This window comes from Heterocephalus glaber, unplaced genomic scaffold (genome assembly GCF_053883595.1).
Source record: "Heterocephalus glaber isolate CG9 unplaced genomic scaffold, H.glaber_assembly_v1.0 deba00001497, whole genome shotgun sequence".
NCBI lineage: Eukaryota > Metazoa > Chordata > Mammalia > Rodentia > Bathyergidae > Heterocephalus > Heterocephalus glaber.
The window spans coordinates 51,371,898-51,393,601 of record NW_028258320.1 but is presented as its reverse complement, the minus strand read 5'-3'; the positions used below and the strand labels follow the sequence as shown (position 1 = coordinate 51,393,601).

Here is a 21,704-nt window from a genome sequence, read left to right as displayed (position 1 = left end):
AGGGAGCCAGCCTTGGTGCCTGACCATTGTGAGTACAGCAATAATCAGGATATGGGGTGGACAGGGGACGCATGGCCTGGCTCCTGCTCTTCTTTTCAACCCCAGCCTGAGTTCGGGGGCTTCCATCAGCCTTGGCATCTGTGGCTGGCAGGAATGGCTCAAGGCTGGGCCTATTTCCAAACCCTTTACAGAAAACAAAGAAGAAGGAAAGAAAGGAGCATCACATGTGTGCTGCAAGTTAACAAATTATAGCATGGATCACATGGGAGCTGCTGCCATTAGGTGCTTCCTAGGCAGCTGCCTTTTCAGGCTAATTAACCATAGCTTCTCACAGCTCTTGATCCACCCAGCTGCAGCTATGTGCAAACAGGCCCCATAGCAGGACTGTCTTCTATGTGAAATATTGTTCTCAGCTTAGGACTTGGAAGGCAATGAAGAGATAATTGGATGAACATTCTGCAGATGTGAACCTTCCCTCTGGATTCTGATCCCGTGTGAGGTTGAGAACACCCTGGACTGCATTTGTGCAGCTCAGAGTACCTTTGGGGCTTGGTCCCACTGGCAGTTTCAGGTCTGATGACTTGATATCTTGCTCAGTGAAGAGACCCAAGGACATATCGCCCTGCTGCTCTCAGGTAGCCCACTGTCCTTGGTGTCATTGTCTTACATGATACATGTCTTTCATCTCCAGGCAATGCTGCAGCCTCATTGTTCCCAGCCAAAGGGCAGGCTAGGACACCTCAAAATTGGGCACTGGATGAGCTGGAGATACCCCAGGCCTTGACCTAGTAAAAGGCATGTCAGAAGCAGGTGCCATTCCTGGTGGAACAACAGTGTCCACTGAATGCCCACTTGCTAACCCCCACCAACACCTGTACCAGGAGGTCTTACTTACCTGGCATGGTCTGCTCACAGCAGCATGAAACTCTGGCTCTGGAGGTCCTGGTCTCCTCAACCCAGGGACACTACAGCCTGTCCCTAGAACCCTGAGCACAGGTGCCCAATGTGGAAAAGCCAGCTGGCAGCCCTTGCGCTATTTACAAGAACTACAACCACCCTTTTCTCAAATAAGGCATGTTCCAGTGTCCAGGGCCCAGAAAGTCCCTGGATACTGAGAGCCAGTGTCCACCCTGTCTACTCCTGGGGATAGTGCAGATGGTGGTGGAGGGGTTGTCTATAGGCTGGTTGGCTCCCAAAGGGATAGCAGAGGGGCCCAGAAGGCCTGCCGAGGACTTTGGAGTCCTAGACTGGTGTCTGGCTGAGTCTGGGGCTGGATCAGTCAGAGCCAGGCCAGTAACTCCTTGGTAAGGACATGGAATTAAGTGTGACTTCACCCTGTAGAACCCTGCCTACCCCACCACCTGCCCTTGTCCAGTCCTTAGACCCTTCCTTGAATTCAAAACAGACTGGGAGCTGCTCATGTTGTGAAGGCCTGTAATGCTAGCACTCTGGAAAGCTGATTCAGGAGGTGTCTGGCCTGGGCCATTTAAGGTACTTAGAGAGAACCCGTCTCAAGGGAAAAAAAGAAAGAAAGAAAAAAGAATTATTATAAGTGTGTAAAGTGATGATATACTAATTAACTTGATGGTAGTAATCATTTCACAAAATGTATGTACTCCAAAACATGATGTTGTAGCTGGGCATCGTAATGCATGCGCACCTTTAATCCTAGCACTGGGGAGGCTGACTGAGGCAGGAGGATCACGGTGAGTTCAAGGCCAGCCTGGACTACATAGCAAGACCCTGTCTCAAAAAACCAAAAAAAGAAGAAGAAGGGGGCGGGGGAGGAGGAGGAGGAGGAGAAGGGGAAGAAGAAGAAAAGAAGGAGAAGAAAGAAAAAAGAAAACAAAAAAAACCCTCCTCCACAAAAAACAAAAACAAAAATCCATGATGTTGGCACTGGGAAGCCAGGTCCTGATTCAGTGAGGAACTGGCCACTCACTTCCTTGGTCATCAGTTCTTTGTGTCCTTGATAAAAGAATTCAGTCAAGACACATTGGCCATGCAGAAGTACATATAGAATTTGTTGTAAAGTAGATGTAGAGAGGGTTAGGCCTTAAAGTGAGAAGGCAGGCAGTGCCATGGAGACAGCTGCCCAAAGTGGAGTTTGAGTTTGGATATCATTTTATGTAACAGAAGTTACTCCTGGTGTTCAGAGAACTAGAATAATTATACTTTTAGACATTTTTACTTAGAAGTTACTTTGGAATTGCAAAATGCCTTCCTGTCTCTTTTAGATAGTGTTTCCTCAGGGGCTTTCATATGTAAAGAAATTGTGAAAGAAAGTTTTGGAAAGATAAGTTCTTACTTCAAATCAGGTCTTAGCCAAAGGCAAGAGGGTCTCTACGTCTCTTCCTGATGTCATTGGGCTGTAGGCTACAGTAGCCAGGAATGCAATATTTCTTGTTCTGGAGTTAGCCAGGTAGCCTGTATCAGAAGGAATGTATACAAGGTATAACCTTAAGATGCCATCGTGCCCGGTTTAGAGGTGCAAGCCTGTAATCTCAGCACTTGGGAGGTTGAGGCAGGAGGATCACTGTGAGTTCAAAGACAGCCTGGGCTACATAGTGAATTTAAGGCCAGCCTGCTGAGCTACATAGTGAAACCCTGTCTCAAAAAAACAAAGAAACTCCGGGGTTGGGGATTTAGCTCAGTGGTTATGCCACATACCTCACAACTGCAAGGACCCAAGTTCGATCCTTGGTACCAAAAAAAACCCCTTCTGGCCAAGGATGTAGCTCAGTGGTGCTGCCCCTGCCTGGGAAATGCAAGATCCTGAGTTCTGAGTGAGTCCTGAATTTGATCCCCAGTGGGTGGGGGGAGCAGACTATGACCAGAACACAAACAAACAAAAAAGGATTGTGCTTTGTGGGATTACTTTGAGTCTGAGACCTAACAAATGATTATAAATGCATTATACATTGAAGTCTTTCTTTAACTCGTAATGCATACTATTTTGGGTCCTGGCTCCTTGTTTCTCAAGCCTGCTAATTCTAACTACCTGCCTAAAAACATTGCGCATCTTAAATATATATTATTTGATTTGCCAGTTACTCAATAAAAAGAAAAATTGTTAAACCAAATAAAAATTTTAAAAATCTATATTAAAATTTACTCTTCAGATCACAAAAATATATATGTATGGATTTACCTTAAATTTTATGAGCATTAGTATGTAAATATTGACCACTTTTCTTCTTTACCTTTTTAACTATTTCAATATTTTGCATTCACCAAATATTTTGTGTCAACCAATTATTCGCTTAGGGTATTTTATTGAAAGTGGAAAGATATTTTTAAAAAGGCCAGCATAGTGGTGCACACTTGTAATCCCAGTACTCTAGGAGACTGAATCAGGAGAATCAAACATTGGAACCCCAGCCTGGGCAATTTAGTGAGAGTCTGTTTCAAAATCAAATATAAAAAATGGGCTGGGGATGTAGCTCAGGGCAAAGGTCCTCAGTTCAATCCCTGATGGCAAAAACATGTAAAGGGCTTTAGCTTGAGGAACTAAAGAAAGCACAGCTCTGATTAGCAGACAGCCCATTAACAAAAGAATGAACTAGTTTTTATAGTTCTGCTGCTATGGGATAGGGGCTGGCACTTTTCCGAAGGATCATAAGAATAGTATTTTTAGACTTTTCCCTCTTGAGCAGCCATTCTCACCCTTGGAGACATCCTGGTGTCCCCCTGCTGTTACGGTGCACTGGATTCTGGAAATGAGCAGGGGCATGATGAGAGGGAGCATTTTATACATCGTTAGCCCGGGAGAAGAGAGAAAGCTGACTCTATCTTTAGTGGGTAACAGGTCATGGATTAAAACCTGAGAATCCATGACTCCTGTCTCATGCAGGTACCTGTCCTATTTTACCTAGAGACAGATGTGTCTTCCCTGGCTTTGAGCTCTCGGAGAAGGGGGCTCGGTAGGCCCAGTAGAGCCGCAACACCAACACCGCGTCCCAGCCCACCCACGCAGGGCACCAGAGCTTGAGAAACTGGCGGGGAGTGGGTGGGAACCGCAGCCCAGGGAGGAGCCTGGGAGCCACCTGCAGTCCCCACCCTCACCCCCACCTGGCGCTGTTGTACACCCCAACCCCCTCTTGCCTCTGAGACTCATCTTGTCTCATCATCAAACTGAGCCGGTTAGGATCTGGGGATTGGAACGGAACCCCCCGAGCAGGTGGTCCAGGTGGGTCAATAAGACCAGTCCGCGGTACACAGCAGATGCTCTACGGACTTCGATTTTGGTGCAAGAGCAGTGAGCAGTAAAAATACTGCGGAGGCGAGGCGCCAGGGGACAGGTCCTTAAAGACCCTTCCACAGTGCAGTGCAGGTGCTCAGTTTTCTTCAGTGGAAGAGCTGAGTGCAGGTAAAATTCGAGGAGAAGGGCTGGGGATTTAGCTCAGTGGTTCCGCCGCCTGCCTCGCAAGCTCAAGGACCCGAGTTCGATTCCCGGTACCAAAAAACAGAAAAAAAAAAAATCGAGGAGAAGGTGAGGTCAGCGTTCGCTAACGGCTGGTCAGTCTGAGCTGGACCTGGATCCACAGCTCCACAGCTACTGGAAGGGTGATGAAAATAAAGTGAAGTTGGTATGTGGGACTACAGCGCCATCTTCCGGAAGTGACGGCCAAGTCTTACTCTGTCAGCTTGGCAGTTTTGGCCCCTTTGCGCTGGGCCTGCTTAAGCATGTCTGCTGACACTGCCCTTCAAGGACAGGAGAGGTGTCCATAGAACCTGCCGTGAATTGCATGTTTTGAGAATGTTAGTGAAACAGCAGGGAGCAGCTCAAGGGTTTGTTTTCCCAGAGCTACTTCCCAGCCAAGCTCTGTGGGAGCCTGTGGTTGGAGATGTGAGAGGAAGCAGGTTCGTGTCCACTTTTGGGCAGGGATCCTTAGAGATCTCCTCAGATCTAGCCCCTCAGCACCAAGGCAAGACCTTGGAGGTGAGCAGTGGATGTGGGGCTTCTGCCCTGGGCCTCAGTTTACCTGACTATAAGTGAGCAGCTGATCTCCAAAGATCAGCCAAATTTGAAATTGTATATTGTGCAGACATTCCAGGCACCTCTCCGATCTCAGCCAGGTGTTGTGGTCCTGCCAGGAGTCAGTATGGAGGCTGAATAGATGTCACCAGTGTCTTAGGGATAGGATTTCCTAAGGGTTCCCTTTGAGAGGCAAGAGAACAACTGTGACCCAGGCCTATCATGAGTGGTGGATCGAGCCTTCTTGCAATTTAAGGCCTGGGGGCTGAATGAAACCAGTAGGGCCAGGAGTTGGAACTCCTAGGGTGAATGTTCTAGAAGACCTGGGGCTTGCTGTAGAGGCTTTGGATATCCACAACTTTTTAAAAGGCTGTATGGGGCACTGGGATCAAAGGCTCTGAGATGTCCAAAACTGAGTCCCCACTTGGAAGAACTTCTAAGGAGTTATAGGACATTCTGGAACTTCTGCTTCTGCTTGTGGTAGCTTCTGTAGTTTTGCGGGGCCCACCAGACTTCACATAGACTCTACTAGGTTCTCAGACCTGCCTCCATCCCCAGAAAAATTACAGCATAGAACAAGGACTACAGGGACACACATGAGAATGTCAGCCCCTCCACAAACCTGGTGCCGCCCCCATGCCTAGCTGTGTGGAACCAAAGCTGAGTCCACAGGCCACAGAACAGGAGGCCAGGACATTGAGGGAACAGCTCCATGCCATGCAGGCAGCATCTGACCTTGTCACAGGTCCACTCAGGCCAAGAATGCAAGTGTGTCAATAGTGCAGACACTCCTGTGCACATGCAAGTGCACACATACTACATAAGGAGGTCCACAACCACATGTACACACATGCATACTCTTGAGTATACACCTGGCCCCCATGATTCCTGCAGGCAGGCAGGTGGGTAACTATAGTGACATTCCTGTCCCCTACAGACAGTGCCTCAGAGCCAAGAGACAGGCCAGACACAAAAAACAGATCACAAAGTTCTGTCACTTCAAAAGGTCAAGATTTTTAGTTATGAAATAACACATTTTATATACAATGATGGCAAAATGTTCAAAATGAGCCATTTTTTTGGTGCCATTGATCTTTCACACAGGCTGTGGGAAGTCAAAGCCCTGAGGGCACCCTGCTTCTTTCTAATGCCATCAGGAACTGGAATGCCCCTTGTCCCTGGAGCCTGGATCCTCCACTTGGCCCCTCCTCTGTCTCCCCATGTGGCATCTTGTCATCCATCCAGGGCTGTGTGGCTCAGTCCTGTAGCTAAAACACCAGTTCCCCGAACCATCTCTAAGCACCCTGAACCCAAGGGTGGCTGAGGCAGGTCACTAAAATCCCAGGGTCCTGTCCTCTGCATGCCCCATTACAGTTCCAGGTCCCCTCATCCTCCCCAGAAGGGTTCACTGTCTGGCTTGGGTAGCCCCTCTGAATCCAGTAGATGGCTCTCACAGCATCCTCAAACACCTGGGTATTTCACCCCTGAGCAGGTGGGGTGGGCAGATGAGGAAGGAAGCATGGGGATTTCTGCAGCCTCCAGCTCTGAGGTCCCCACCCTTGCGGACACCTGGGAAGCTTCTTTTCCTGCCTGTCCAGGGCAGACTGGATTGATGGACCCTGAGAAGAAGGTGGTGAAGATGCCTTGACAGGTTGTTTGTCACAGGTGCCCTTGTTCAGCCAAATCCTGGCTGCCAGTCACAACATGCTACCCTACAGGGCATCTGCAAGGGGAGGTACCAAGGACTATGTAGCAGCCCATCCCTTCTCCCAGTGAGTTTTTCCTGAGACAGGAGATGTCTCCTTGGGATCAGGCTATTGCATTGTTGGGGCACAACCTCCCCCTCCAAAAAAAAACTATGGGTCTGGATCTGACAGAGGCGACCTGGACCCACTAGGCAGGCCCCAGAGCCTTATAGGACCCTCCAGGACTCCTCAGGCACCCATGGTTCAGCTGAGCCTTTCAATGGGTGGTGGGGGATAGGTCAAAGGCTCTGTCACCACATTCCCCTCTGAGGCCTGCAAGGGGCAGTCTTGTACATGCCCAGAATATCCACACATTGGGCCTCAGTCCCACAGCAGGTGGGGTGACCTTTGGAACTTGGTCAGAGCCATCCTACAGGGTTGGGTGGGGCTGCAGGCAACCCCAGCCTCCTGAGTGAGAAGCCCTGAGCAGCTGACTAGGACTGAGGTAAGAACTTCAATACAGGGGAGCTCAGATGCCATCAGGGGGCCAGGAGCCTTGTTCTAGAGCCACTTACCCATCACTGGCAAATCTCAGGTCTAGTGCCCTCATAGACACCAGCATACAGACAAAGAAACAGTTTCTGAATCAGGACCCAAAGACTTCACAGCCCTAAAGCACAGCTGGCCAGGTCTCCCTGTCCCTGATTCCTGAGCCTCAACTGCTGGTGAGCAACAGAACCACCTTTCTGGCTGAGGTAGGAGTCCAGTGGGCCCAGTATATGGTCCTGGCAGCAGGTTCTGAGGAAAGTCCATTCAGCTATTGAAGAAGCTCCCCTGGATACCCCAGTAACAGCTACCCCTTTCCAGTGCCCCTAAAAGGGTCTCTACCCTAATGAAGGTGCTGCATCACAGCTCCTGGGAGAAGAAAGTATCCCAGTCCTTGATTACCCATCTTCCTAAAGCTGCACATGACAGGGTCACACTGAGAGATCATACTGCGGGGTCCTAAAAGGTAGCCATACAAGTGCCTTGTGGCCATTGAAAGTTCACACAGTGTAGATGGAGGTGGATGAACCTCAGGCTTTGTGGAGCACATTATCACAGTCACCTCCAAGCCACACTGCTCCCTAAATTGGCTCACCTTTGGAGGAAGCCAGCTCAGCTCTATTGCAAGAGTGTCTGACTGGTGAGAGTCTTTTTTAAAGACTTTAAGTCACCGTAGGATGTGTATGATCCTGATTCTGGGATCTGTCTGGCTTGTACAGCCCATGTGGGGTCCGGATGCCTCAGCGGTGTGGCCTGACTGGGCGAGAGGGTGGTTGGCTACAGGGAGCACTGACAGACCCTGGTCCCACCCACCCTTGACAGCCAGCCAGGCCACCCCATGTACCTGCTCACCTGAGATGGTGAGAGCGGTGGCCTGGGCTACCAGAGGACCCAAGACCAGCAAGCCCTACTTCTGCTGCATAGTGTCTGGGTTAGGACCACAAATTCATGTTATTTCCTATTAAAATGTGTGAAGCTTTTAAGCAAATGTAGCATACTCAACTTGTTTTAATAAGAAATGCTTTAAATTTTACCTCATAAACCTGTGGCTTTCATTTTTAAAGTGTGAAAGAATTTAACATCATCTGACTGAGTATATAACTTTGGCTGTATCAGCTGGTACATGGTGTAAAAATGCCTGTAAAGGTTTCCTTGGCAGATTTGTAGGTCTATGCCACTAGATGTTTGAAGCACTCAGCAGACTCAGATGGATCCATTTATGATTAAAGTTTGAAATACCTAAGGAATTTAATTAACCAGGTTTATTATGTTTGTGAAATGTCTAAAAAGCTTAGAGATTTAATATGTCAAATGCATAAGCTAATGGAAGATTAAAAATAAGTGAAAATGTATTTTCACATTAACACAAAGATTAATAGATTTATAAAAAAGATTTTAAGTTGAACTTTCAAGATTGAGAAAAACTGGTTTTAAATTTATGATTATAAAATGTATTTTTAACCCAGAAATACTACCGCTAGGAATTTACCCTGAAGATAAATCTCTAACAATAAAAAAATACACATGCATAAATTAGTTGTGGTCAAATTACTTGCAAACTGTCGTCATCCACTCATGAAGTTCTTTGCAGCCGTGAAGTGAATGAAGAAAAGTCTCTGATTTTTTTTTAAGACAGAATTTTGTTAAGTTAGTAAATTGCCTAGGCTGGGCTTGAACTTGCAATCTTCCTGCCACAGCCTCCCAGGCTGCTTGAATTATAGGCCTGTGCCATCATGCCCAGCTAGCATGTATCCCCCCCCACCCCCCAGCCCACTGGAATACTTGTATTTTGGGGCATGACATGCTGTCTGATTCTGGAATCAAAATAAAGCCAATTAAGATTTTTAGTTAAATGTGTTATAATTTTGTCTTTTGACATAAATAAAGTGCCTGCCTTAGTTCTGTCATTCATTCTAGAGAATACCAAGCCTGAGAAGAGGTCTAAGAGCATCTGACTTTGTAGCCAAGTTGGACAGAAGTACAAGAGGCTGGGGGTCCTGGGCTTGTGTCCAGAAAGAAGGGATGTGTTGAGGAGCTGAGCCACTGACTATGGATCTGAACTGAAGCCAGCGGTCAGTGTCAGAAAAGGATAAGTGCAGGACTCTAGCTGGTGTTGGAGAATTGGCTGTTGTTGGAAAAAGCTCTTCAGTGAAAATGTAAGGAAGAGAAAAAATAAGTAAATGTGCATCTGTTTATTTTTGCAAAAAGGCAAGGAAAGCCAAACTAGAAACTAGTAAGACTTGGACTGGGGATTTAGCTCATTGGTTCCTTTGCCTGCCTCATAAGCCGAAGGTCCGGAGTTCGATCCTTGGTACCAAAAAAAAAAAAGAAAGAAACTAGTAAGACTGATTTCCTTCAGTGGGTGGGGATGGGGTGGGAGGGGATGTCTTTTCTGAGAAAACATTTTGTATAGTTTCATCTTTTGGAATCATGTCAAAATACAGGATAAAAATCAACAAAACAGGGAGGGGCCTAAAATGGAGTTCAAACAGTAATAAACCTCTTACTACATGTCAAATGAGTAATATAACCACACTAATGTGGAAAAAAGAACTAACCCAGATGACCTCTGAGCTTGTACTTAGACTGTGTACCCTTAGATTAAACACTTTAAAAAAAAACTCTATGCAAATACCTAAGTCTAGTGTGCTGGCTTGTTTTTTTAATTGTGATTTGGGTTACTAATTCCAATGTATTCTGGGATTGAGCAAATTAATATAGGAAGGATAGCAGCAACTGGCTCCTCCCTGTTGGAGAAGGGAGTTCTAACTATGGGAAGAGAAGAATGAAACAAATCCTGAGGTTCTGCTTTGGATGGGAAGTGTCACTGAACACATGGAGATTTTACACATGTGTGCCTGTGTGTGCACACAGAAATGAGAAGACACAGTGTGTGTGTGTGTGCATGCACACATGCACATTTCCCCAACTGTATCCATTGAGTGCCTAGAAGGAAAGTGCACACCCAAAACCCAGGTACTGGATGGTTCCCAACACCGTTGAGATGGTCCTGGGCTTCCATCTAAGTTGTCCAGTTGCACCTGGTATAGAGGGAATTCTCCCAGGGATTTGGACAAGGTGTGGAGTCCCAGCCCTTGAAGCTCAGCACCCCTCCCACTCCAGGCAGCACACCCAAGTAGCACTGGCCCCTCCTGCTCAGAGCTGTTTCCTCTGGCCCCTGAGCAACCCAGGATCTGTCATGGCCCTAACTCCCCATGCTGGAGCTTACCTCCCACTAGGCAGGTGTCTAGACATAGGAAGGAAAGGATCAGAGTAGGAGCTGCAGTGATACAGTGGGCGAGGAGCATGGGCCCAGCACACCCAGGTTGGGGACAGAACTGGAGTCACCCAGAGCTGGAGGCTGGATGACAACAGTGCCACGGTTGGGGTAAGGTGTTCTGGCAGCTCCCCTGGAGCGGATGTAGATGGTCCACCCCGTCTAGCTCCAGAAACCCAGACCTTGGTGCTGGGAAGGGTGGGGAGTGAGGTGGGGTCCTTCCAGCTTGCAGGAGGTGCTAGTTAGCTGCCCCAAGGCTCCACTCCCCTCTCAGGCACAGCACTCACTCATTTCTTCATTAGGTCATTCATGCCTGTGAGTGGCTTGTCTGGAAGCAGGAACTGAGAGTGGGTGCTGCCCAGAACCAGGAGCCCAAAATAGGAGCCTGATGCTCTTGTGGAATGGGAGTGCCATGGGGACCAAGCTCACCACCAGGCAGATGGTGTGGAATACAGCAAAATGTAAAGCTGGCTAGTGGTCAGGGACAAGTCAGGACCCTGGGGTTCCCTTGGGTGGATATAAGCTCCTTCCACTGTGGCTGCCAGGGCAACTGGACCACAACAAGGCCCTATAAGGAACTGGTCCTCAGGCCCAGTTGCACAGGAGCCCGGGCACCTCCTTGTCCATGCAGATCCCTGCTCCCATGCTGCAGGGGCCAGATCCTTCAAGGATCCCCCTGGGCCTGCCTATAGGCAGAAAAACAGGCCAGCTGAAGAGGATGAGGATGCACAGGAGAAAGGAACATCCAGGTAGACTTGAGTTTTTACTTACAGAAAAGCAACAAAGCTAGAAGCTCACCAGCAGCGGGGGCTTCAGTGAGGTGTCTGGGGGAGGGGCACAAACACAAGGTAGGAGAGCATCAGGTGACTCGCTCGATAGTCACAGGAGCTGGCACGGGACGCTGCAAGACAGAGGGGTAGAGGCTGATAGTTGCCTGGGCAGGTCCTGGTGTCTAAGAATTGTCCCCTGCCACCCCCACCCCTTAACCTGGGTGGGAAGAGGAGCCCTCCACTTCCCCCAGTCCTACCCACGCTTTCTGTCCCTGAGTCTTCCACCCCAACCCCGCTAGGTCCCTGAGACCCAGACCCAGGCGCCGCTCCTCCCCTCTCCTGACCAGGACTCACCCGCCCCTGCATCCTCATAAGTGCTCGAGGTGGGGTGGCAGTGTTGGAGGACAAGCACCTGCGTAATGTTTTAGACTCGAAGTCCCGGGTAGGAAATGGCAAGGAGAGGACCCCTGGCTCAGAAAAGGCAGCAGGGAGGCCCAGAGAGGCCTCAGTGTTGGACACACGTACCCTGGTTGGGTGGGCAGGGCTCACTGTGGTCACTGAGGGGCCAGTGGTGGCGCGCTGGCTGTCACTTTCTGCACCTCTTCCTTGTCGGCCTTCTCAGTGGGCTTCCTGGGCTGCTCTGTGGCCACCACAGCAGCAGCCCCAGCCTGGGTGGGCCCCTTGTGTGCTTCCTTGGTGGCACGGTAGCTGTCCCCCCAAACTGCGGGCATCTCGGTGCCATGCTTGCGGCTCAGGGGGTAGGCCCCGATGGCCGCCAGGATGCTGCGGTGACGTTCCGGGTCCATCTCCGTGTAATACATCTCCAGGGTCAGTGGTGTGCAGATCTTGTGCTGTGGAAGTGGGGTTGCATCAGCAGGTTGGCAGGGCCGAAGGGGCTTAATTTCCAGCTGATAAAGGCCAGGCCTGAGGACAGAACCAGAGGCTCCATTTGGAGCCAAAAGGCCAAGTGGTTCTTTGTGAAGGAGAGAGGTTACCAGCAAGAGCCTGTCTGGTACCATCTGGGAAGACTGTCTGGAGGTTGTGGGAGAATCAGGGTGGTCTCTACTGTCCCCTGCCAGGGCCACTGGCCCTATTGCCTTACCCGAAGCAGGAAGCCATCGGGGCAGGTGAACTGGTCATACCAGATGGCCTTGTACATGATGAGTACACAGCCCATGAGCGCCATGGCGAAGGCAATCATCCTGGCTGTGGGCAGCTGAGGGAGGGAGACAGGTACTCAGTTGTTGGTGCCAGGCAGTCAAAGTCAGGGTTACCTTCCTGGGGGAAGCCCCTTAGGGCTGGGACCAGAATCCCCAAGACTTGGTGGTTTCTTAGAGGTCAGCCCCAGAGCCAAGGGTCCAGAAACCACTCCACAGGATACAAGCTTTGCCAGGGCCCCTCTGCTGGGATTCCAGAAGCACCTGCTACCTGCTACCAGGAAAAGTACACATGGTCTTTAACCCACCAGGTTCTTGTGGGGATTTGTCCTGCCCAGATGATACCTGCAAAGGATGATGGCCAGCATGGAACAAGGTCCTGGATGCTAAAAGCCATCTCAAGGGCTCTCAGTAAGGAGCATTCACCAGTATCAGCCTGGATGGATTCATGAGAAGTGCAGCAAGGCCTCAGTGTTTGTCTGGGGGCATTTCCATTGAAGAAACAAAGGGCTTAATGGAAAAGGCATAGATACCACTTCTGAAAAGTGAAAAGCCTTAGGAAATAGTCCACTAAAATGACTAAATCCATTACTAGTAAATGTAAGATATTAAAAGATGAGAGTAGATATCTGACAGCTATGCTACAGAAAAAGCAATACCTGCATTATTTAGCCTGCAAGTTAATAAAGAAAAGACAGTGACTTCCTAGGGGAACAAGTACTTACTAGGAAAAGAATGGCATGATGGGCATGGGAGCTCAGAACTCTGTAGGAGGATGGCTGCACAGGGCAGGCAGCTGAAGATCACCAGAGCTGGAAGGGTGGTCTTGGAATGAGATGATCCCTGCCCAGCTTTCCTTTCTGAGGAGACTCAAGTAGGACTCAACCTGGCCTGAGCCTGTGCTGCCCCTGCACCTTCTCCCCCGGCCCTGACTCCCCACAGGGATGGGTATGTATAGTTACCCTTCGCCCTTCCTCTGGGTGATTGCAGTTCAGCTTCTGCCCCTCCAGGTCTGGGAACTTCTTTGACTGGTCTGGGGAGGACAGCTGGTATTCAGTCTGTGTCTTGATGACCACCTGAAGAAAGAGATGGTCATGGTCTCCTAGAACAGCTGGGAAGGATCCAGGAGAGCTCTAAACTGAGAGAAATGGGAGCCAGTGTCTACTGCATGGTAGCGGTGTGGATGTTCACCATCTGTCAAACAGTCTGGAGGCCAGCAGAGCTCTAGTAGCTGCAAGCTAAAGTCAAGAGAGGTTGAGCAATGTGGATCTGCTGGGAGTCATGATAGCCTGGGGCCTGGCCAGGCCATAGATGGAGACTCTCACTCTGCCAGCCGCCTTCTACTCTGAGGTGTTGGCTTTCCCTGCCATGAAATTCTCTTCTGGTGGCTCCACAGCTTGGTCCCTTTTTCCAGGAAGCCTGTTCCCACTTCTCTACTGGCCCTAAGCGTCTTGAGGGCTCTATCACAAGAGGTATACATGGAGACAGGTCTAAGCTCTGAGCTCTGTGTGCTCCCAAGGGTTAAAGGCTGAGCCTGCTCACAGTGTCCGCTGCTGTGGTAGATGTAGCTGAAGTCCATCCAGATTGTCAGAGAGCTGTCTTGGTCTCCAGGAGTGGCAGGCCTGGCAGTGCCATGGGCATAGATCATCCCCCTCAGCTCCAGCTAGGACAACTCCTGGTGTCCTTCAAGCCCTTCAAGAGCCTCTGGGAGGGCAGGTTGGGCTAGGCTTGAGTCAAGCTCTTCGCTTCTCACATATTTTTGCAGGAAGCCTGCCTTCCATCAGTCACTTACCCAAGTCCTCCATTTCTAGCCTGACCAAGAGCCATGCTCTGCAGGGGAAGGGTGGGAACTGTGGCTTCCTGATCTCCTCTGGACTATATTATGGGATGGGGGCTCAAATTTTCAGGCATACAGTGGCCAACTTCCTATGTCTCCAATGGGAAAATGAGCCCTGTATACGAAGGAGCTGACCAGGAGGTTAGCCTTGCTTATGGACTGCTGTGGTTTCAGTCCACCCTGGCCTTGGCACCACTGTGCCTTGGAGGAAGAACATGTATATGAGCCTCACCCACATTCCTTGTTACCAGGCAAAAGGGAGAAAGTCCCCCGTGCTTGCCTAGGTTGCTCACCTGGTCAGGAAATGGTGGCTGCAGCTGGCTGACATCCAGGGGGCTGATCAGAGGAACACTGTCCGTGGAAGCCCCATCTTGGTCTGCTGGGTCTTTGCCTGGCTTCCCAGAGAAGCTGCAGCCCAACTTCACCATGGTGGATGGTGGTCCTCCTCCTGGTCCAGAGACAGGGACAGGATCACTGTCCACCAGCCACCCTATGGACATCTATGCTTACTGGTACTGGAGGGACAGAACTCTGGGCTGGTCCCAGTGACCATCATACCAGAGCCAGAAACAGACTATGGGCAGTCAGGCTAACCTCAGGGCAATCAGTGAGAATCCAGGCAAAGATTTCTATTCCCTTCCTGACCCTCTGAGCTTCGCAGCAGTGCAGATGGCACCTCTGGTCAGAACTGCCCAAACCCCAAACTGGGGAGTCTTCTACCAGCCAGCTTACTCTGGAGGATGTTCTAAAGGCAGCTATTCCACTCGAAGGGCATCTATTCCACTCAGAGGAAAAGATCCAAAAGCAGGAGGAGAGTTAGATTGCTAGACTTAGCAAATAAAAATGCAGAGGGTCCAGCTAAATTTAAATTTCTGTTAAACAATAAACATTATTTAAATATAAGCATGTCCCATGCAATGTGCAAGAGGAGACAAATCCATACTAAAATGTCACTCATAGCTTTACTTGAAACTCAAATATAACTGAGTGTCTAGCATTTCAGCTGATATCCCTGTTGGAAATACAGAAATTAAGGAACAGCTACTTAAAGAGGACATTTACAAGTAAATCCAGGTATTAACTGTAGAGCCTGGCCCTAAGGGTAAATAGAAGGTCAGATCTTTTGGAGAGCTGAAATCCCAGGACAAGAGCTGTGTGTCAGGATGAAACCCCATGGGACTCGTAAGAGGGTGTAGGTCCCACTAACACTGGGTGACTCAAGGATCCATGCTTTCACCTCTAAGTTGATCTTTTAGAGAAAAGGAATGCAGCAGATGACCTCCATGCTGATGATGGACAAGGTAGGAAAGTAAAATCCACTCGATCATGAGAAAAAAGAAAGGTCCCATGTGTGCTAAGAAATTGAGTCTGTCATTAAAACCTTCTCACCAAGAACTCCAAGCCCAGATAATATCATTGCTGATTTTCCAGTCAGTAAATGAGTAAACACTACAAGCATCACACAAAATTCTTCCAGAGACGAGAACAAAGGAATACTTGCCAACTCCTGAGGCCTATATAACCTTGACCTCATGGCCTGGCAAAGACCACAAGAAGAGAAAATTTCAGACATCAAAGCAAAGACCCCAAAATGAAATTCAAGGTGGGCCAGGGATTTAGCTCAGTGGTTTCACTGCCTGTTGCACAAGCGCAAGGACCTGAGTTCGACTCCTGGTACCAAAAAAAAAAAAAAAGAAATTCAAAGAAGCCAAATCCAGCAATATATATATATGATCACGAGAAGTTGGGTGTATTTTGGACTTGAAAATTATTTTAATATTTGAAAAGCAATTAGTATCTTTGCTATGTTAAAAATAAAGAAAAAAAATCATCTGATCAGTTTCAATAGGAGCTGAAAAGGTATCTGTTAAGGCTTGACATTCATTTACTATTTTAAAAACCCATTAGCACAATAAGGCCAGAAAGAAAGTTCATTAACCTGATAAAAGTTAACCCCCAAACCCCAAGGCAAAGCATATTGAATGTAAATCTTCTTGCCTTTGAGATCAGGAAGGAGATAAATATGCCCTTGACCAGGTTAGTTCTATGAAACAGGGTGCTCAGCTAATGCAGCTGTACAGGGCAAAAAAATGAGACCTGAGGCCAGCCCAAATTAAGTAATGCTATTATTATTGATGGATGAAAATGCTTTTATGTGCAGAAAATCCAAGAAATGCTACAGATAAATTATAAGGATTGAAAGCGTGTCCACTGAGGACATTGGTTACATTTCTATACGTTAGTGGCAAAAAAAGAAGAAAAGAAAATGATCTTTGAAAGATTTCAGTTAAATATTATCAAAAATACCAAATGCTTCAGAGTAGGTGTAGCTAGAGATGGGAAGATAAAATGTTTTTGACTGGGGACACAGGAGAACTGAGTAGCTGAGTCCCCTAAGAAGTGGGGAAGGTATGGTTAAGGGTGACTGTAGGTTTAGGAGAGCTCCATGTTTAGTAGACCCCCATATTTCTGTAGAATCAGTATATCCAATCAAAATCCCAATAGGTTTTTTGTTTTTTGTTTTTCATGAACTTGACAAGTATTGAAATTTATGTGGAGGGCAGAGGACAGGAACAGGCAGACATTTTGAGGAAGAACAAGGGGAGGTCTCTGTCAGGTGTCTGCTTTGTGCATAGCAGTGGAAGCCAAGTGGTGCTGATGCATGGCAGACAGACCCATGTGACACACTCTACACACATGGAGCCTGGTTTACAATAGGGACACCACTGCACACCTCTTGATAAACCAGTATCTGCCTGGCAACAGTGAAGTGATCCCTACTTCATATCACACACAGAAATCCGCTCTAAGTGCTTACATGTAGAAAAATCAAAAACAACTAGGCATCTCAGAGATAATATAGAAGATTTTCCTGGTCTGGGGGGGGGGATTCTTCAACAGGAGAAAACAAAGCATTACTCATAAAAGGAAATATTGATTAAATATCTACACTGAAATTAAGAACTTGTATTTATCAAAACATAGCCTTTGCTAGGTGTGGTGGTACATGCCTGTAATCGCAGCACTCTGGGAGGTTAGGGTATGAGAATTAAAAGTTCAAGACCAGCCTGGGCAATTTAGCAACTTAGTGAGAATCTGTCTCAAAATAAAAAATAAAAAATGGGCTGGGGATATAGCTTAACGTGAAGGCCCTGGGTTTGATCTCCAGTGTCACAAAACAAAACACACAGTCTTCAAAGAGTGGAGACAGAAAATAAAACTGGAAGATGTTTGCAACACACAAGTGACAAAGGGCATGCTGTGGGTTGAATGATGTGCCCCACACACAAAACGACAACACAAAAACCAAAAACCAACCAAACAAACAAAAAAAGTCCTAACCCCTGGTAGTTGTGAAAAAGACTTTACTTGGAAATAATATCTCTGCAGATGTAATCAAGTTAACATGTCATACTGGATTAGGGTGGGTCCTAATCCAATGACAATGTCTTCATAAGAAGAAGATTTGGATGTGTGGAGAATGCCTTGTACAGAGGAAAGCAGACTGGAGTGATGCAGCTGTAGCCCAAGGAATGCCCAGGGCCATCAGAAGCTAGAAGGAGGGAGAGATGCTCCTTTTAGGGTTTGGAGGGGTGCACAGCTCTGTTGACACCTGGATTTTGGGGGGTTTTTTTTGTACCAAGGATCGAACTCTGGACCTTGTGCTTTGAGGCAGGTGGTGGAACCACTGAGCTAAATCCCCGGCCCCACACCTTGATTTTTTATTTCTTGGTTCCTTAATTGTAAAAAAATAAATTTATTTTGCTATAAGCCACCTAGTTGTGGTCATTTGTGACACAGCCCTAACAAAGCCAAGTGCTCTCAGATCTGCAAGGAACTGTTGCTCACCCTGTATCAGGTATGTCCACACCTGCACAGCTGGCAATAGTGTCACGGTGTCCCACCCAGAGACAGAGAGACAGGTTAGGCCCCAGATGCACAGGATAAGGGTGTGCAAAAGGAGCTGGTGGGGGAGTGAGGGCTGTGTAAGAGAGGAAAGCTGGCCAGGAGTTCTCTGAGGAAGGAAAGAAGTAGCTCCTCCACCAGGCTCCTGACCTCAGCCAGGCATCCTGGGAGGGAGGTGAGAGTCTCTTCCTTTGATGCGCTTTTACCCAAAGTGACCCCGTGCCTGACCCCTTCCTTCCAGAAGAGGTCAGGCGGCATCCCCCACTCAGCTGGGAGGCTCTTCCACAGGTGGGCTGGAGCCTGGGGAGGGCGCTGGTTCTTTGCCTCTGCCTGAGACTGGCAGGCAACCTGTGGCTAATAGAATGAAAATTCTCTGTGCGTCATTCTTGGCGCAGATCACGCGGCTCTCTGGACATGGGGTACAGATGTCACTGCGTGGAGGCAGAGATGAAAAATAGCTATTGAAAGTAAATATAAACCGCGAGTGATCGCACGGAGAAGATTGGGCAAGGAAAGGCAGGCGAGGGCCGGAGGGAGACGGTGCAATGGGGTGGGGGGGCGCGACAGAGAAGCAGTGACTGGGGCCTTCACACATGCACTCCCGAGGCGCACCAGCCCTTTCAGAGTGGCGGCTCAGCCCCGCAGCAGGCCACCCAGGCCCCCACTCCAGCAGGGCAGGGGCCTTTCCTCTGAACTTCATCTAGGGTCCTCTGGGAGCCAAAAGCCTGAGGTGGCAAGAGGGCCATTTTACGTCATTGTGGGTTCCCACGGCAACAGAGGCAGGCCCCCAAGCCAGGTCTTAGAGATGGAAAATAGCTGCGGGGGGGGGGGGGGGCGCGCTAGACCCTCTGCATCTGGTTCCAGACCTCTCCTTCTGGGAAGACGGGCGAGGTCTGTGTGCGATCTCTCGCCCTCCTCTGCTCACACCAGAACATTCCTTTCATTCACTGCCTCACAGGGACCTGATGGGAAAGTGGGCTGGGTTCATTCGCACAGCTCTGTAGGATTGGGGAGGGGGCATCCCGACCCTTTCCACTGGCCCCTGTCCACCTTGTGCTGTAATCTTGTCTCCGGCGCATCATCTGCCCAGCACCCCCACCCGCCGCCGTGCACTCCTGTTGCAGCGTGGTGCATCTCTCCTTCCCAAGATTTGGCGAGGGCGGCTGGACAGGATGCTGACAGACAGATGGATGGGAGTGGGCACCCTTGGTAGAAAGCCCACGGAAGCCGGGCTGGAGGTCACATCACGGACTCGCTTTCCCACGCATGCACCCACCACCCAGGGATGCTGCGTCACACGGAAAGGCGCGCGCCGCTGGGCGTCTGCTTGTGCAGGCCCCGCCGGCCGGAGCCAAGTGCATAGTCTCGCGTTGTTGCAGTCGCTGGGGTCCTGGCCTTGCCCCCGCACTCCCCCTCCCTCACGCTGCAACCACGCCCCCACCTCCGTGCGCTCACGCCCCACGCCCTACAGCTGGCTGTGGTTCGCCTCTGGGTGAGCTTCGTGGCCTAAGCAAACTGGGAGCATGCACAGGTGCTGGAGGCTTCACATGTACCAGCCACCTGTGGCCGCGCACCCAACATTTTGGCAGGTGGTTCTGGAAGAATTCGCCTCCTACCTCCTATCTACCTCCTGCCTGCCACACAGCCATCTCCATCACCCCCCCCCCCCCATCCAGGTAGAGGATCCTCCGTGCTCTGGCCAAACGCCAGTTCTGTTGCTCCCCTTCTCCTTACTCCTCCCTTCTTCCCCCTTGCCCACACTCAGACACAGCTGATCAAGACTTGGAACTGGCGGCCCCTGCCCACCCTGGGGACGCACACCTCCCACTGGCTCTCCCAGACCTGCAGGGGTGGAGCCAGTACACAGGGAAAGGGCTGAAGTCACTATAGGCCGGGTGGGCTGATGTCCGGTGGTCTTGGACCCCTCCACTCCCTGGCGGTGCTCAGGACAGGGCACAGGGCCGCATGCCTGGCCTTTTCTGAATGTCCAGGCTGCGACTGGCCCATGGGGCCTCCGGACATCCCAGGAGGGAACCACCTCCATTCTGCCCCCAGTCCATAGGGTTGCCCCCCAACCCCAGTCCTGAGAGACCGGAGGACCATCCTCCCCACCTCTAGTCAGCAAAGCGTGCCTGGCCCTGGGCGGAGACCCCAAGGGAAGAGGGCTGCTTGCCTGGCTTTTTTGGCAGCCACCAGATCCCCTGAAGTGCTCCTGCATACATTAGCACCCTGCACACCCTACACAGGCACTCGCGCGCACACCCGCACATCCTCAAACTGCGCACATCCTTCCTTGCACACTCCAGCACACACTCGGGCCCTTCGCCCCCACTCTACAAGGAGAAACGCGGAAATGGCTCACTGGCAGTTCCAACGGCAGCTGCTGCTGGACTTAGTCGCGGGAGGACGGGGATGCGGATGTGAATGCGGAGGATGCAGTTCCAGACGCTTTGCAGCAGCCGGGGCGGGGCGGGCGAGGGGCTGGAGCCGCGAGACCGAGGCTGCGGTTGCCATGGAGACTCCTGCTGGAGGAGGAACCACAGCAGTCAGGCCACCCCCCATATCAGACCTGTCCCTGGCCCCCCACCCTCCCGGGCATGCACCTGACACTCATAGACCTCACACTCACATACCTCACACTTGCATGCCTGATGCACTCCTCAGACACATCTCACATGCCTCACATCATACACACTTGCCACACACCATGCTCACACTTCTCATACCCTGACTCACCTCGGACACTAACCACACAAATCCACACTTCTCCCACACATTCACACCACCTTGCCACAGGGGACAGACCCCCGGATCAGCTGAGCCCTTGCTCCCCACCTGGAAATCCCTGGGTCTCCAGCAGACCTGGTGGGGGTGCTCAGACTGCCCTCTCCCTAGCCCCTGGCTTTCCACTGGTTTGGGGCAGCTGGAGTCGGGCACAGCTAGATTTTGGCCCCCACTCACCCAGAGGACAGTCTCTTTGTGTCAGCATCTGAACCCCTGGGCTGTAAGCTTTCCTGGGGTGAGCCTTGTCCTTCCTAGTCACTCTGGGTACTGGTATCTGCAGGATGCCTAGTATACAGACAGTGTCCAGCAGGTGTTTGGTGACTGTGTGTTATGTTTCCCACAGTGTGTCAATGGCAGATGTGACCCTTGGGTCCGGGCTCATAGCTGTTGGTGGACCACAGGGACTGCAGAACATACCTACTGCATGCATGCATCATGTTGCATCTATCAGTGGGCATCTGGATTGTTTCCAGACATGTATTGTTTATAATGTTAAGCATTCCTTTCAAGTATTTGGTAGACATGTGCTTTCACTTCCCTTGGGTAGATGCCAAAGAAGGGAACTGCTAATTCAAACAGTAAGTTGATGTTTAGCTTTTTAAGAAAATGCCACAATGATTTTCTACACAGGCTGCAGCATTTTACATTCTCACCCGCAGTGTATAAGGGGTCCAGTTTCTCCACATTTTCACCTACATTTGTTGTTATTGTTGTTGTTGTTGTTGTTTGTATAGTCATCTGTAGTAGCCTGCTTGGGCTACCAT

General features: G+C 49.8%; 1 protein-coding gene across 4 annotated transcripts; it reads right to left on the bottom strand.

The window, feature by feature from the left end:
- Positions 1–9,388: 9,388 nt before the first annotated feature.
- Caly (calcyon neuron specific vesicular protein) lies at positions 9,389–20,640 on the bottom strand. Of its 4 annotated transcripts, XR_015440417.1 has the most exons (7): positions 20,519–20,640; positions 14,544–14,698; positions 13,376–13,489; positions 12,359–12,472; positions 11,782–12,107; positions 11,285–11,387; positions 9,389–9,516 (listed from the first exon to the last, which is right to left on the bottom strand). XR_015440417.1 is itself a non-coding variant. In XM_004838686.4 (6 exons), exons 2-5 carry the CDS (start codon positions 14,676–14,678, stop codon positions 11,811–11,813), a joined length of 660 nt encoding a protein of 219 aa, XP_004838743.1. In that variant the 5' UTR covers positions 14,679–14,698; positions 20,519–20,640; the 3' UTR covers positions 11,231–11,387; positions 11,782–11,810. The 4 variants fall into 4 exon arrangements, 2 of the variants coding, with proteins under 2 accessions (XP_004838743.1, XP_004838744.1); XR_002392626.2 differs by lacking the exon at positions 9,389–9,516 and having other exon boundaries at positions 11,231–11,387; positions 11,611–12,107; XM_004838686.4 differs by lacking the exon at positions 9,389–9,516 and having other exon boundaries at positions 11,231–11,387.
- Positions 20,641–21,704: the final 1,064 nt, after the last annotated feature.

Bases quoted from the DNA above. Each gene is read 5' to 3' on its own strand.
- Caly (XM_004838686.4), bottom strand. From the start codon at position 14,678: ATGGTGAAGTTGGGCTGCAGCTTCTCTGGGAAGCCAGGCAAAGACCCA. The intron at 12,473-13,375 runs GTAACTATACAT...TCCCTCCCTCAG, and splicing joins ACCCAGAGGAAGGGCGAAGG to CTGCCCACAGCCAGGATGAT. The intron at 12,108-12,358 runs GTAAGGCAATAG...CCACTTCCACAG, and splicing joins CCGATGGCTTCCTGCTTCGG to CACAAGATCTGCACACCACT.